Source organism: Rhinolophus hipposideros (genome assembly GCF_964194185.1).
Source record: "Rhinolophus hipposideros genome assembly, chromosome: 14".
Taxonomy (NCBI): Eukaryota; Metazoa; Chordata; class Mammalia; order Chiroptera; family Rhinolophidae; genus Rhinolophus; species Rhinolophus hipposideros.
Genome location: NC_138060.1, coordinates 7,051,915 through 7,069,682, shown reverse-complemented (window position 1 = coordinate 7,069,682; position 17,768 = coordinate 7,051,915). Strand labels below are relative to the sequence as shown.

Genomic DNA, 17,768 nt, shown 5'->3' with positions numbered 1-17,768 from the left:
GTACATATACTTATATATAAAATATATAAAAATTTACTATGAAAAATATTTTTAAAATTCCAAGTAGTTACTCCTCTTACCAAATTAATTATTAAATTAATCAATAAATATAGACAGATATAACCTTTTGTGGTCCATAATTTTAACAAGTAAAGGAGTGCTGAGACCAGAAGATTTTGAGAACCATTACTTTCCCATGATGAATAATTCTTGGAGCAGCATTTCTGAGCATTTCTACCAAAATACTCATCTCCTGAAATGATTCATACTAAAAGGCCCCCCACTGGAATAAGTTTGGAACATCTGGAGACTCACAATATATCTAATTTTGGAGAGGTGCCATGTGTATTAGCCTGTTAGATGCTGACGGACAGAACTACCGCTGTAGCGCACTTACTTCACCGTATTTAATCCAGTGTTTCCTTATGTGTTCTCACGAAGTTCGGGAGGGCAGAACACTCTAGATCTTGAAGAAGGGGGACTAGACCTGTGGAGTCTGCCTTAACTTACCTTCAAGCCGGACCACCAGGGGCACCTTAAGTTCCAGCTCCCGGCAGGCTTTGGTGATCCCATTGGCAATGATGGCACAGTTGACGATGCCACCAAAAATATTGACAAGGATGGCTTCTACCTGAAATCAAAAACAGGAAGGTGCCCATCAAAACGCTGACAGCCAACATTCTCAAAACTCACTGGCTAAATAATAGTTTTAGCCAGTTATGTTCTGTGTTTTTTTGTTTTGTTTTGTTTTTTTTAACACAGAACATAAAATATAAAACAAAAGACCTAGAAAATATAAAGTTAAAATTCAGTACAGAATTAATAAATATCAACATATAACATTATCATATTAACCCATATTATCCCATCTGTCACTTCTCTGATCTCGAAATGAATTTAGTCACCACTCATGTATTATATGCAGTCTTATGTGTTTTCTTAAATGGTTGTCTGGAACTGTTCTTTTATGAGTAGTGTTATTTAAAATTTCATGCACTAATGTCTTTTCTCCCCATGGTTTATACTTAAACTGATCTGCCATGGGCCTCATGGAATATTTCAAAACTAGAAACTTATTAATTATTTGTTGTCTTGTGTTAATAGACAAAGGCAGAAACAATTCCATGCTTTCTTAATTCTACTGTGATATGTCAGAGGTATAGTCTCAAAAGTCAGAGATAGCTTCATTATCTTAGAACACAAGCTTTTTGATTAAAAAAAACATAGACCCCCAAAAGAAAGAGATACAAGCTCATGTCACAAATAAGCATGTAAGAAAAGTCAAACCACAGAATGGAATTTTTCAGAAATGTAAATTTAAACCCATCATGTTAACCTGTTTGCGCATATTCCATATTCAAAGGCATATGGGGAAAAAAAAACAAAAAACTGTACTTGCCCTGACTTGATAAATAGCTATAAGAAAATCCTGTATAATTAACATGAAGAACAAGATAATGAAGAGAATTCATTACCTAGATTAATTGATAATACCCAGAGAAAATGGCTATTCATCAAGCTGGAGGCATCAAAATTCCAACAATGGAATCGCAATTAAATGATGCTACACTAATTGCAAAGCATCTATGTGTGTGCTGCACTCCATTTTTAAATCCTGTTATTTCAATAGGCTAAATTAACTACATAAAGCATATGAGAAAAGAACACCTTACATCTGTTCAGCACTTAACTGTTTTGTTTTAGAAAGTGCCATTATACGAACCCTCATTTTTAATTTTGATTCCTGCCAGAACATTATTCAGAAAGTAAAGGGAGGGTTAGCCCTCTGTAGCTGGAAAAGCCATTTAAAGAATTCACACTATGTGTCCAAGGTCACACAGCTCACATGCAGCAGTGCTGAAGCTCAAAGTCAGCTCTCCAGCAGCCTATCGAGTCCTCATTCACACCAGCTGCTAGAGTTGGGACCTTGGGCACAGTATATAGCTTGTCTGGAACACAGTTTCCTCATTTGTAACATGGGAATAATAGTACCTAGTGCATGAGGTTGTTGAAAGGACTAAATGACATACTACATGTGGAATGCCTGTAAAGTACTGAATGGATATTTATCCGTGTATTTCTTTCTTTTAATTGCCATCCTCCCACTTCCTCCCTTTTGGTAACCATTAGCTTGTTCTTTGTATCTACGGGTCTGTTTCTGTTTTGTTCATTCATTTTTTTTTTTTAAAGATTCCACATATAAGTGAAACCATATGGTATTTGTCCTTCTGTCTGACTTATTTCACTTAGCATAATACCCTCTAGGTTTATCTATGTTGTCTAAATGGCAAGATTCCATTCTTTTTATTGCCGAATCTCATTATACACACACACACACACACACACACTCACACACATCTTCTTTATCCAGTCATCTATTGATGAACATCTAGGTTGCTTCCATATCTTGGTTATTGTAAATAATGCTGCAATGAACACAGGGGTGCATATATCTTTTTGAATCAATGTTTTTGTTTTCTTTGGATAAAAACCCAGAAGTGTAATTGCTGGGTCATATGGCAGCTCTGTTTTTAATTTTTTGAAGAATCTCCATACTGTTTTCCATAGTGGCTGCACTATACATGCATTTATTTCAACAAGCAATGATGAAAGTAAGCAGGTTCCCTAGATAGCAAGTAAGAATTAAGAAAGCCTCTTTCAGTAGACTGTAGCTATGTTGAATTCAAATGTAATAGAAACACAAACTTACTTAAGTTCAATAAAAGGTAACATCTTAAGAACAAAATAAATGAGCAATATTTTTTTTTATTAAATTTATTGGGGTGACAATTGTTAGTAAATTTACATAGATTTCAGGTGTACAATTCTGTATTACATCGTCTATAAATCCCATTGTGTGTTCACCACCCAGAGTCAGTTCTCCTTCCGTCACCATATATTTGATCCCCTTTACCCTCATCACCCACCCCCCACCCCCTTACCCTCTGGTAACCACTAAATTATTGTCTGTGTCTATGAGTTTTTCTTTCTAAATGAGCAATATTTTTCAAACCAATTAGCGATTGAGGTTATCCCCCAAAAAGAAATATCCCATGACCACTGGCAGTAGGCTTACGCGTAAGCAGAAGCTTGCTTTCTAACAACAGCTTTCAAACACTATTAGCATTGAGGCTGGGGGTAGCAGTAGTTTCCAAATAGCTGTGGGATGGAGAGGAACTTGCCAGAACAAAGAAAGAAAAAACACTCAAGGGCAATACTGATTCCATGGGGTCCAAGACTGAAACTCAGGAATCAGGAATGGCCGAGGCTCACTCAGGTTTCTGTAGAAGAACTAGGCTAGCCAGCGAAGCACACACGGGCACATGTACATCTCCACCATGTTCCAAGCTACACGGTACTTCAGGTTGATTTCAGATGTCAACACCTTCTCATTGACATTGTCCTGTCTCATTAACTTAGAGTGAATTAGTCTGTTCAGTTCATCTACAACAGTATGACCAATGTACAGAGAGCTGACGCCAAAGACAACAAACTTACGTGAATTTATCTATGTAGGCAGGAGTGGGGGGCAAGGAGACTGGATGGCCATGGCTCTGATTCAATCTGCTTGCTCAGTGGGTCCTGAAAGGAGTGTCAGATAGTGAGCTGCAGATCTGATGTTGCCTCAGATGGTATCAGTTCCCACTAGTCCATTCATTATATGTCAACATCTCATTGTGTTTAACAAGTATCTGATATTCTAAACAGATACTCTTCATATGACAACTTCCACCTAAAGGTGAGCCAACTACTTCAGCTGGTGCTGAGTCCAAGGAAAAGCCCTCTTTCCCAACAATGGAGGAATAACTGGCTTTGTTAGACTTGCTGAGACATGGACTGCTCTGCAATGTGGTTTCTTTGCCTCTCACCCTGCACTCTCATTCCCAAGAGGAACGCTTCTGTGTAGGCAGCTGTGTGCTCCTCTACAACAGGACAGGTTTCCCCATCAGCAGCTACCGCAGTCCACAACATAGCGTAATCATCTAATAAATACTGGTTTCAGGAGTGAAGGAATTAAATGAATGTCAACAGACACTTAATGGCCAGCACACTAGTACCGGGCACAGAATTAAGTGCTTGGGATAAGGCAATGAATAATGTGTCATCACTGTCCCCGAGGAATTCAAAGACTAGTTTGAGAGCCAGACCAGGAAGCTGGCAATTACCATGCTGGGGGTCTAGATGTCTCAGAACTAAGACCAGGGCAGAGCCAGTGATGCAGACTGATGAGATGAGAGGCTTTTTGAAGACGTGATGAAAAGAAGGAAAGAGCAGGAACTCAGCAGAGGGGGGCAGCCAGATTGAAGGCAGAGCTGTCACCCACCTTGGTTCATTCAGGACCTACAGGCTGAATGAGAGGTAACTGAGAAGCTGCAGGTGAGGTGGAAAGTGGCAGATGCCAGAGGCCAAGGATGGGGCCTTGGTTCTTTTTGCTTATTCCTTCATTTTCCAGAGCTGAGCGAAGGCAGCTCTTAAAAGCAGCCTCCTTTAGGGGATAGGAATGGAGTGAGAGGAGAGGGAGAGCAGGACAGAGAGAAGAGTGAGTGCATGAGTGAACATGAGAAATATATCACGTGAGAGCAGTGGGAGGAGAGAGTGAGAGAAAGTGAGAGAGCAAGAAAAAAAGCAGTAAGAGAGAGAGCATGGTGAAGGAAGTGCAAGAGGGAAGCGAGGGCGAGGGAGGAGAAATGAGAGAGAGAGAGAGAGAGAGAGAGAGAGAGAGAGAGAGAGAGAAGCAGTGAGAAACAGAGAGGAGAAGGAGGGTGAGTGATACTACCAAAGCACTTAGGGCTTTTCCAAGAAGCGCTACAAGACACGGGTACACAGGCAGCTTAGCTCAGGGAAACAGGATTGCTTAGGAAACGTGGCGTACCACAGAGCACTGAGACGACAGTCACCACTGGGGTGGTGGGAAACCCCACCCCACCAGAGATGGTGCCATTCTATCACACTATAAAGTAATTTGCTGCAGTCACTTTAATGGAAATCTGATTTAAGGTCGTACCCTGGGCCAATTTCTATAATTAACTACTGTAATCTGCAATCTCAAACTGAGAATGAAATTAAGACAGTTTGAAAATGAAAGCACAGTGACATCATCATTATTATTTGGCATTTATAAAGCATGCCAAGTTCTCAATGTGCGCCTCAACATGCTCATTCATTATTACCACCACTAATTGAGGCTCCATGATAATACCAACAGCAACTTTTAATAGTCTGTGGTTTTTTTTCCTTGCCAAGTGTATGTTAAAAAAAAGTTAGTGCTAGGTCTATTTAAGTACCCAGAGACTCTCCCAGAAGATTCCTGACTGCTTTTAGGAACAGAAGCTTTTCCAAATTCTCAAGTGAGAATTACAGTGGTTGTTATTTACTGTTTCAAAAGTAAAGATCATCTGGTGAGGCAGTTACGGTGCGAGACACACCGCGCATGCCCCTGGACCCCGACAGCCATTGCCCAGCCAGGTCCATGGCAGCTGTTGGCAGCCGAGCAGGTAGTCGGGCAGTCCAAGCGCACGTTTTTCAAATGTCTGTGTGTTTATCTTTGCAAAATACACTCTGGCTGCAGATTTTAGTGCACAATTACAAGTGAAACACGAACTTCAAAAGAAGAAAAGCAACAGCCTTTGATATATATCTAGCTCCTCTCAACTGCAAATAAACAAATAAACCGACAAAATCAGAACTAAGACCTATTTTGGGGAACAGAATCCTTTTGAGTATCTGATGAACATCAGAGAAGCCCAGTCAGATATATTCACACACAGAACAATTTTTTTGGACAATTTTAGGTAAGTTCCGTGACTAAATTATTCCTATAGGATTTGGCCACAAAAGTAATGGCAAAGGGTGACACTTAGCATATGCGTATAGGACATGGGCATTGAGTTGCAGGGAAATTGCAACCATTTACGAAATTTTGTTTGAATGTGTACTTTTCTAGGAAAAGTGATGATCACCTTTAAGAATATAAGTATTAAAAAAAAAGAATATAAGTATTAAAAAAAGAATATAAGCATTAATAATAATCACAAATATAACTCTAGCTAATGTGTACTAGGCATTTAGCAGGTGGTAGGCAGTATTCTAATGATTTCACATGTATTAACATGTTTAACACATAAGTAGTATTATCCCCACTTCACAGATAAGGAAACTGAGGGAAGATCTGGAGAAATACCAGGGCTACGGTTTTATCTACTGTCAAATGTCTTTCAGACACAATATGTATTGTGCTTAGTATTTTCTCATTCATTTCCACAGCTGATTATGCCACAAACATATGAGGTAGATATTACCTATCCCAACTTAGATGAGAAAACTGAGGCTCAGGGAGGTTAAAAACAACTTACATCAAATCATGCAACCAGTCTACTGTCAGGATCAAAAATTCAGTTCTTTCACTTCAACATTAACAAGACTCCTTTTAATGAAATGCAAATATTGCCAGATTGCTCAATAAAAAGTCAGTCTTTTACTCAAAACATATTCTTGAGGGCCTAATCTGTGCTAGGCACTCTTTTAACCATTGAGTATGGTAAGTAGCTAAGCTGGCAAGAACGTTTTCTAAGAAATAGGCAAAGATGTTCTATATCTAAAATTATAAACTGTGATAGTAGTTATGAAAGGGAGGGAAACACTGGGGACTCTCATCTCATAGGACAGGACCGATGTTACCTCTCGGTGGGCAGAGAGGGCCTTTTGTAGGCGGTGGCATTTAGGCTGAGACCTCAGGACAGTCAGGAAGGGGCTGGCAGATTGATAGAAAAACAAAGAGTAAGGATCTCAAGACAAGAGAACACCAAGGGCAAAGGTCAAGGGGCAGCAAAGCACTCGGTGCATTCGGGAAACTGAATAGAGCCCAGAGTATCAAGTGCCCAGAGCTTGAGAAGTGGAGTGGTAGCAAATGAGACAAGCACACCAGTCTTATGCAGGTTAATTCTCATCATGCCCTGAGAAGAAGTTTGCAAAGTCTTTGGTTTCAAGACACCTACCAAGGCTTCAGGGCGGCCAGGAAGGGAGTGATGTTTGTTTAGCACCCACAACGTACTTACATTAAGTTTGTAAGGTAGGTTTGATGACCTCCATTTTATGGACAGACGGAGGCTCAAAGAGTTCAGGGTTTCAGAGTTATTAAGTAGTGAGAGTTGAAACCAAGGTCTGTTTCACCATATCACATGCAGGGCCGTCCGGAACAGCCAGGCAATATTAGGGGTGCCACTGACATACTCCAGGGGTTGGCAAACTCTGTGAAGAGCTAGTCCGTAAATATTTTAAGCTTTATGGGCCAGTCTCTGTCACAACTACTCCACTCTACTGTTGTGGCATGAAAACAGTCATGGACACTATGTAAATGAATAAGTGTGGTTTTGTTCCAATAACACTTATTTACAGAAACAATTGGTGGGCCAGATTTGGCTCATAGGTCATAATTTGCCAGCCCCTGACAAAGAAAGGCTTTGGTTTATGCTCTTCAATTCAGTGCAAACACCACTCGTCCTCCTTTGCCCCGTTTGATATTTCTTTGATAGTGCTTTTCAGATCTTAAGTTCTTCTCCTCTGTTGAACCATTTTCGACAAAATTAAGGTACCCAGGCTGTAGTGATGGTTGATCAAATAAATATGTGCGTGCCAACTTTAGTATCATTCCATTGAACAAAACCTGTACCTTTAACAAGTTCATAAAATAACTTGAATGTCTTCAGTTTATTTTCTTTCCCTGACACTGGCTGGAAGGGAACAAATAGAAGGACTTCAGCAATAAGCCAGCCATTTTGCAACAGTTACTGAAAATGGTTGAGGATTGTACTGCATTTAAAACATATTGTAGCATATACATTAAGCACAGTAAATGCAACTATTGGGTTTGTCTCTGCTTATTCCAATTCAGCATGTTAATTTAGTCCCAGTGTAGTGGGTATTGCTGATACAAATCAAGCAAGCATGTTTATATTTGGCAAGATAAATACTTTTTTTTAAATGACAAGTTATTTTAATTCTGAATGTTGTTGTTCTTGTTTAAGCATCTGTTTTTGTGGAACTGTTTTTCTTTTTTGCTGTTGTTTTTATTTTCCTGCTGAATTCTAATCATGTCTTCTAGTCCACTGGCAGCCAACGAAGGAAAATAAATGGTGAAGAAAATTAGATGCAGCTTGGATAATTGATGTTTGTATGCCTGGCTTTAATAAAAATACTCTGCTAAATTAGAGGGGAGTCCAAATGGATTCAGTCAATAAGGAAGTGATTCAGGTGAGGAATTCAATCTTAGGCTTTGTTGTAATCTTACAAATAAGATGACATATCAGTTCAGTGGAGACCCCATGCGCCTTCTGCTGAAATCTGGGTGAGCTACTCTAGTGTGCTTTTCTACCTTTGGTTTGTTCTTGAAGTATGAAATTATTTTATTTTGTATGAATCATTAGGAGCCTCGGGTTAAAACAAATGATGTACCCCCCAAATATAATAGTTACAAATAATAGAAAAATATTATTTCTTGAAAAATACCCTCCCACTCTGCCCCTTTAATCTCTTCCAAAGGAAAAAAAAAAGCACTTTCAGTGAGTTCATAATCAAGCCTAAAAATCTCAAAATCAAAAGGAAGTATCTTAAACCTCACCCTTAACACCAAACAACATTTTGGCCTTTTTAATTGCTCAAGCAAGATAAGCCCAAACATTTTATTCCAGCTTTGCCAAACTGATGGCATGGAAAGGACATCTGATGGGTGAACAATATTTGGATGGAAAATCAAGTTTCCATTAAGCTTGACCTCTGAGAGGGTGAACCAAGTAAAATGTATACAATTTGTCCTTGACCTGTGTATTCTCTCTTCCTGATTTCTTCACTTTACTTATACCTTGCTGTTAAGGAGCTGGTGTATTGGGTGGTTAGGTGGCACAGCTATCTCCTCCTCACCAGAATAAGTAAAATGGTAATGGAGGATTAACATGTATTGAGTGTTAATTTTCCTAGGTGCTAGGAGTTATGTACTACAACTTTCCCTGGCAAGTAAACTGAGACTCAAAGAGCTTAAGTAACATTGTTCAAGAGCACAGAGCTACAGGTAATAAGCAATGGAGCCAGGATTTGAACCAAGTCAGTCCTACTAAAAGTACAGACTCTTTCTACTCCCTCTCACTGTCTCTCTATAACCAAACAGTGACTTTTATGATTAGTCCAGAGTCCCAGCTCTATTTTGGTCCTATTTCCTAGCTTCAGGGGCACACTCCTGAGTCCTATATTCCGGTGCCCAAGTGTTTCTTGCTTTCAAATCTCACTGCTCAATTAAAATGGATCAGAAGTGAGATACCTTTTATAATTCTGTGGGCAGGTGGGTTTTGGTTTTTCACAAACCTGTATGTTTCCTATTTACTGATAAAAGAGTTGTCCAGAATTTGTGGTTTGCAATCCTTACTTAGATGGGACTATCGGTGATGATGGGTTAAGAGTGGGTCCTGGCCTTCAAAACCTAGTCTGTTCTGAATTGTGATAGATGTCCCTACAAGACTGCAGACTGGTAAGCCCCCTTTCCCCTTTCTGACATGCTGAAATTTATCCCTTTGCCACTGTTATTATTTCTAATTAAGATAAGTAAAATTCTAATGGAGAATTATGCCATGAGACATAATCGTTGATACAGATTTTATAAATCTCAGGCGATGGAATGGCCACTGGAAGGTATGTAACTGTGTGACTGGCTCTTGGAGTGCTGTGCCAAGAACAATGATTCAAGCCCTGATTCAGTGGGAGAGATCTGTGACTTATGAATAATGCTATCGTGGCAGGAGACAAAGAGTCAAATCAAATGTATTATATATTTGTCTCCTTAATTTTGGAGTTATGTAACGTACATTTTGATAATTAGAACTGAAAGATTTAGTCTATCAATGTTGCCTCGCCTTTAATGTTTTTTACAAAGAAAATATCACACAGGAAGGAAGGAAACCCAATTCACATCAGGCATAATTACTACAACCTCATTAATTATATATGCATACGTATATGAAAAAGAAAAACATTGAATATTGACTTTCAGCATTAGATAGGAGCAAGTCACCTTCCAATTATGAATAGTGGTTTAATAGGGTAAAAAATTCTATGAACACTTCACCATAGAAATTATAAAGCCAAACTTCCTCCTAAGCCTGTTTCTTTTAGTCAAAGCTTTCTAAAGTGTGTTTTATGGAACAGTAGTACTATGTAATGCTTCATGAAAAAAATCATCTGGTCAAATAGTATGGATTCTAGCTTATGAAAGCATTAGTGTTCTAACTTATAACATCCCTTTTTCGTCATTTTCTGCAAAAGACTCAAAAGTGTTACAAGTTTGGTCCCTAGAGAGCTGGCAAGAAAGGTGTCCAAGAGCTGGTGTATTGGCTGTTAGGTGGCACAGGGATCTGGGGTCCTTCCTCCTCAAAGATGCCAATCATTTCACTATTTGGATCATATTTATAAATATCTGCACAACTGGAAAGATTTCATAATCAAGAACAACAACTGTGAATGCCTCATCCAGCTCAACAGGGGGCACAAATGCCTCCCCAGTTGCCAGCAAACCCAGTGGCAGTGCTTATGTCAGTTATTAACAGGATTTTTGGGAGAGGTGAAAATCTGAAGATGGAAATATTGGCTGGCATTGTAAGCAGGAATAGGAGACAAGCAGTTAAAAAGACTGAAGAACACAGAGAACAGCACAGACTTGTGTTTTATGTTTTACAGAGACATTTTCCATATCCTTCTGAACTGAGAATCAGAACCATTGCCAGAATTACAAAAAACACTTGGACATTTAAAAAGGCAAATACAGATAATTTTTGGGTGCCGTCTGTTTAAAATAGTTCTTGCAAAAACTGTGTTATTTGCCCAAAGAGCCAATTGAAGCTAAAAGAATTAGAAAACCAAAAATAAATAAATACATACATACATACATACATACATACATACAAAAAGGAAATTTGGATCTTACCATTTCACAAGGAAGCAGCAAAAAGCTTTTTTAAAAAAAAAAAAGCACACAATTTTCACTTAAGAAATGAGCTATTAAAATTGACTATTAAAAAATATTTGGGTAACAAAATTGCCTTCCCAACTTAACAGACACTGGTTTTAAGGCAGGGTACTCGTTATTCATAATGCAATGTCTATTTTATTTGTAATGGGAGCTACATTGGTGCATATTATTTATTGATACATTCTTTCTGAGCGGTATTTTGTCTAATCATCTCAGACTTATGTCATTTTGATGAATGTGTATATGTATACTCCATCATCATTAGTTGGAGAGTTAATATAGAGAGCTCCCATAAAATTGCAACTTGGTGAAGGACCGACTTATTAATCTATAAACTGGATGTCTATCTGTCACTGATTGCAACATTATAGTCTCCACAGGGCAACTATTCCTACAGGAAAGGAACAGTCTTTATCATGACTGACATCAATTAAAAAAAATTAGCTAAGCAGACAGAGCCAAAACTTAGGACCATACAGATTCCCACTTCACACCATAGAGAAATGAAGATAAATTTAGTTAATAGCAAAACCCACTGTTTCTGTAAATAACAAGTGTAATGTAAGATGAAGGTGGCGTGTACTGATCCTGTGATGCTTCCTACATCTGTTCAAATAAACCTATTTGATCATTTCATTTTCTGGAAAAACAAAAGGTTGACAAAGACTCATATCCAAACTCCTAAAGGATAAATATCTGACCGGGAAAGGTAAAAATAGAAGGTCCCAGCTAAGATGTCAATAAGTTATAAGCTACTTATTATAAACTAAAATTTTTATTAAAATAGTTTTAATAAAATAATAAAAAAACACAGTGTGGAGGTTCCTCAAGAAATTACGAATAGAATTACCATACGACCCAGCAATCCCTCTCCTGGGTATCTACCCAAAAAATTTGAAAACATTTATACATAAAGACACGTGTGCTCCAATGTTCATTGCAGCTTTGTTTACGGTGGCCAAGACATGCAAACAACCAAAATGTCCTTCGATAGATGAATGGATAAAGAAGTTGTGGTATATATACACAATGGAATACTATTCCGCGTTAAGGAAAGATGATATAGGAGCATTTGTGACAACATGGATGGATCTTGAGAGTATAATGCTAAGTGAAATAAGTCAGACAGAAAAAGCAGAGAACCCTATGATTTCACTGATATGTGGTATATAAACCAAAAACAACAAAGGAACAAGACAAACAAATGAGAAACAAAAACTCATAGACACAGACAATAGTTTAGTGGTTACCAGAGGGTAAGGGGGTGGGAGTGGGTGATGAGGGTAAGGGGGATCAAATATATGGTGATGAAAGGAGAACGGACTCTGGGTGGTGAACACACAATGGGATTTATAGATGATGTAATACAGAATTGTACACCTGAAATCTATGTAAATTTACTAACAATTGTCACCCCAATAAATTTAATAAAAAAAACAACACATACATACGTTTCTTCTCATAACAGATCTCACAAGTATATTTATGAAAATCAGTTTAGTGTCAAATTTCTTTGTAAAAACGAACTTCCAATTTATTCCCTAAAATTCCATTCTTTACTCATCCCAGAAAAATGACCTCCAACCCCAAACCTCACATCCAGAATCCTAAATTCCAAAACTGTCATTGAAGATCATATTCTTTAGCTTCAAAATTTTAAATTCAGGTAAATAAAGCAAACACCAAAAAATTTTTTAAAAACCCTCCAGAAATGTTACCCATAAAACATGTGTTATTATGAAAATCAACATCCCATTTGAGTTAGGGCTCCTCTCAAATGCCTGGGCACGACTGGTGCCTGGAAATATTTAACAGCAGGAGGAGGACATCTATAGAATTTATCTGGCATCTAATAGCAGCATCAGATGTCACTGTCACAAAACAAACAAACAAACAGACAAAAATCCTCAGATATAAACAATATTCTAAAATTACTGATATCACTGCCTGACCTTGTTGTAATCTGTTGTGAAGAAGTCTGATCTATTTATTTAGCTGTTCGGCAAATGTCAGAATACCACGTCTGTAGCAAATTAAAACCTACATTGGCAAAACACTCCCCATAGCCTGCTAGTAATGAAATTGAACCAAAGTCTTTCCACTCAGAGTTGAAATCATTGATTGGCCACACCCTCTCTCACCCATGGTTAGCCTTTTGGGATCCTTGTAGAGTTCTCAAGTTTTGTAAACTCCTTTTTACAAAAGGATTCCAAAATATTCTATGCTCTGAGGCACACAGTCAAGAGACAGTCAAAAGGATGTCATTTGGGACCTATCCGAGTTGTAGATCATCTGTGTGCCTCTTCAGGAAAGGAACAGCCTGTATTTATGACTGACATAAATTTAAAAAAAAAATTATCTAAGCTGACAGAGCCAAAATTTAGGACCATACAGATTCACAGCCGAGAAATAAAGATAAATTTTGTTAATAGCAAAGCGCACCATTCCTGTCCCATTGCTTTCCTCCTCACTCCTCTTGGTCCTACTCTAGGGCTGCATCGATGGGCTCCTTTCCTGTCTGGCATGAGGGACGCCTTGGAAGGAGGAGTGGGAAGTCACGGTGTGGATATTCCTCCAGGACCCTCAGCAAGGTTGTCTTGAGTGGATGTGTCCCTCCACAAAAGGTCTCCGATCATCTCAAGAAAGGCTTCATTATAGACTATTATTCTGGTCAAGTACCTTCTCTTCTCCTTTTGGTTTAGGGATGTGAAAGCTCCCAAGCTGCTGCCTCAGATTCCTGTAACTTTCTCTTACAGTTCCTGAGAGTCTACCACACTCTCATCATCAATCTCATTGGAAAGAAACCCTCCTCCATACACTGTGACTGATGGGCTATAGGTGAGTGAGTCAGCACTTCCTGGTGAAACTGATAACAACAGCCTCTTTTGATCAACCTAGCTTGAATTTGGAAAAAAGTTATTCATTTGAGAGTTGAACCTTCTAGAGCTAGAAGGTTAATTTTTTTCTTTTAAATTTTCCCCTCTCTACAACATATCTATGATAGTGAGTTACACAATAAAAGTAAATCTATCTATCTATCTATCTATCTATCTATCTATATATATATATCTGAACACTCAGCTCAAGTCATTTAATGAGTGTTGTCAAACACTTCTTTCTTTGTTTTCTGGGGGGAGATAGCTAACACCTAAGAATTTGAAATTACTGCTCATTAACTGTATGGATCTATACCTATCTATATAAAGTCAGAAAAAGGAAAACAAGCCAAATGCTTTATTATCTTGGGTCCTGTCCATTACGGATGACAAATGATAGCTTGTCAGGTGAAAACAAGCTTCTCAGCACTGAAATGGCTTCATTTGGTTTGTTAGCTGCAAATGAAATCTAAGGAAGACCCGTCTAAGGATTGACGCGCAATCCTTATTTTCAGCATAATGAAAGATAGGCTCAATAAGTCTGAATCCCCATGGTGCCCTCCCAGGCTGTCTAAAGGAGGAACACAAATAACATGGAGACAAACCAGAAAATATGGTTAATAAGCAAAAATGCAAGCCTACAGCCTTGGACGAAAGATGATGTTTAACTTCTATGAAACTCCAATGACCCAGGTGCAAGTAGTGGCCTCACATTTATCTCCAAAGTCACATTATTCTTTTTTATCAAGCAAATAAACTGTGTCATTAACCTGTTAATAGTGAGCAATAAAATATACCCCAGGGGAATATGTACAGGGTGGCTTACCAGCCAAGAAAAAAACATAGAGAAGGAAACAGAAGTTCTCAAATTACAAAACATCCACATAAGATTTCTGGAAAGTGAGCGACACCTGGTAAGGCCATGTACACATACCACCTGAATTCATAATTTAGGTATTTGTTTTACTGATGCGTTAGCACTTCCTTTTCTCTCCCTTACACCTGTAACTATCCTTTGTTCTCTGAAACATCTGGATAAGTCTCTTTCCAGAAGCCCTCCTCACCCATCTTTCATGTCTGTCTGCATGGGTTTATTTCATGAATGTGTATTTTCCTATGTGCTGGAAGGATCTAAAAGGTAGTCTTGAATCTATTTAATTCCTGTTCATTCATGTCCTACCAAAGTTCCTTGGATTGACAGATACACATTTATTAATACCCTCAAGTGCCTCCTTTTGATTTATTTTAAGTTATCATGTCCACATTTTCACTCCAGAAACCTGGGACAGTCTTCTGAGTTGCTCCAGACTAGCTAAGATAAACTTCCATTTCTTCTTTGCCCTGACTCGGTTGATACCTCCCATAATATGTCCATTCACGCCACACAGTGTGATCTGTAATGTTTCCTTTCACTCAAGGTCATCTAGCTACACTCCAAAGTTCTTACCATCTAGCTAGGAGGACTGTAATCAGTGCCCACACAGGTTTGAAGATAAGAATCCCAGACCAGCTTCATGCTGTAGTTCCAAACGGCTGCCTTTACAGAAGCACAGGGGTACCTTGAAGGTGGCAGTACTTCTCACAGGAGATTACACTGACTAAACTACAGAGTGCTGGTCTTTAATCAGAGAGAGGGTGTGCAAACTAAGTACCCTCAAGAGCCAGGCAGGTCAGTAAATTTGAGTAAAGAGGGTCTGGATTAATACAACAGAAAATACTTTGACATCCTGGAAAAGATATGCCTTTTCTAAAAATGCTGTAGCTATATAACCCTTCCAGTTGTTGCCATGGGAATGTGAGCCTAGTGTGCCCAGACCTTTTCATTTTTTTTAAAAGCCGGAAATCTAGATTTTGAAAACCACTGAGCATACCAGTCAAACAGTCTTTGAGAGCTGCACCTGTCCTCAGCGTGTTACCACTGTAGCTGCCTCACTAGCCAGACGTTCCAAACCTATACACTTCTTCCCTGTTTCTGATTTCCGCCCCCTCCCAAAGAATTTTAAAATCTCTGCATGTAGTGAAATATTTTGGCTGTGTGTGTGAATGAAGGGATGTAGAGAAAGGCTACGAAGGAAGAAAAAAAATAAGCAAGTTTGAAGAGGAGATACAACAGGGTTTCTTAGGCTAAAAAAGTGGGGAATAAAGAGTTACAGAGCATGAATCCACTTACGGTGACGGTGACAACAATGCTAACGCTAGAAGCGGTTGCTAGCACCTTCCTGATCACTTTCTAGATGACAGGCGCTTCTCTGAGTATTTTATATGTGCTAATTCACTTATCTCTCACTACCACCCCGTGAGGAAAGCACTGTTGTCCCTATTCTACAGATGGCAGAGACGCTAGGTGGCTTTCCAATGTCATACCTTTGGAGAGAGATCCTCGGCTGGCTGCAGAGAAGCTGCCACATTGCCGGGCCTACACTCCTTCAGCCCCGTACCCTTAGTCAGCCCACTGCAGGGGCTGGGTTCCAGGCCTTGGCATAGCCTGAAATACCTTTTTTACACATACAAATCTAACACGAAGAGACAAGTCCTCCCATTAAGATTATCTTTCATGGTGGTTTTAAAACATGTCCACATATGTCATTCTCTCCAACATTAAGTAGAGCTTACTTTTCCTCCTCTTGAATTGGGCTGGACTTAGTGATTCGCTTTGAGTGAACCGAATATGATGAAAGGAGCCATGTGTGACATCTGAGAGCAAGTTAGAAAAGGCACTGGGGCTTCTTCCTCTCTGCTCTGTCACTCAGTCTGGGGAAGGCCAACTGGCATGTCACAGGGACACTCCAGGGTTCTATCTACCAAGGAACTGAAGCCTCCTGCTGATGCCATGCGACTCAGCCATCTTGGAAGTGAGCTAATCAACCAAGGCGTCAGATGATAGTCAACTTGGCGAACTTCTTAATTGCAACCTCACCAGGGGCCTTGGGGCAGACCCACCCTATAAATAAAACCTAGATGTCATTTATCAAATAATTAGAGGTTCAATTGGCTCATTGGTCATCAAGATTAGCATTCATAAGAGTTTAAGTAGGTAGTTTGAATAAGAATATGATGAAATTGAGTTCTTTCAATTGGATATATTTAACACTTGAATTTATGGCAGATCGCCAAATACACATGGATATAATTTTACTATTTACTGACTATATATTAGAAATAAGACTATCCATTTGTCATATTAACATATACTAAACTCCAAATACTAGGAAGTGACATGGACTTATATTTTGTAATAAGATGATTTTCTTAAATTTTGTATGTGGAAATATTCCACTATGATTGATGACGGTACTTTGCAACATGTGAGCTATTTTTTTGCTTTATGAATATAAGAACATATGATCTCACACTAATATCTTATTTCTCTGGAAAGAGTATTCCGGTTGTTTTCTAAAGCGATCTGTTACACACACCTGAAGTGCATGTGTTAAAGGAGAAGTACTGTGGCATCGACAGCACAGCTTCACCTTTAAAAATTCTAGGAAAAATATAAATTTATTAAATACATTGATAAGTAGGGGACTTTCCACAGAATATTGAATCAATTTCATGATGAAATTTTACTTCAAATCCCAACAATTCAGATTGTGCTGCTTAATGTAGATTCTAAAAATTATTAAACTATGTGGTATAGTGTTATAATAAGTGAGTAGACAAGATCAATATGAAACATAATTGTGACAGGTATCCACTAGAGGCCAGTGTAATTCAGCAAGGACGAGTAATTTATAATCAATCCCTGTGGAAAAACTAACATTTTTTTCTTCCACTTAAAAGTGGAGCTCTTGTGAACTGGAGGGAAAAAAAAATGATGAAGAAAGCTTTTCTGATTCTCTGAAGAGGAAGTGTCAAAGAATAAGAAAGATGAGTTAAGAAAG

General features: G+C 38.7%; 1 protein-coding gene across 3 annotated transcripts in view; it reads right to left on the bottom strand.

The window, feature by feature from the left end:
* Positions 1 to 17,768, bottom strand: part of SUCLG2 (succinate-CoA ligase GDP-forming subunit beta) — a 321,296-nt gene that overhangs the window by 84,002 nt on the left and 219,526 nt on the right. For all 3 annotated transcript variants that reach the window (XM_081071619.1, XM_081071620.1, XM_081071618.1), the window contains exon 10: positions 511 to 631. In XM_081071619.1, the coding sequence (XP_080927745.1) occupies positions 511 to 631 (121 nt within the window). The remainder of the gene's footprint in view (positions 1 to 510; positions 632 to 17,768) is intronic.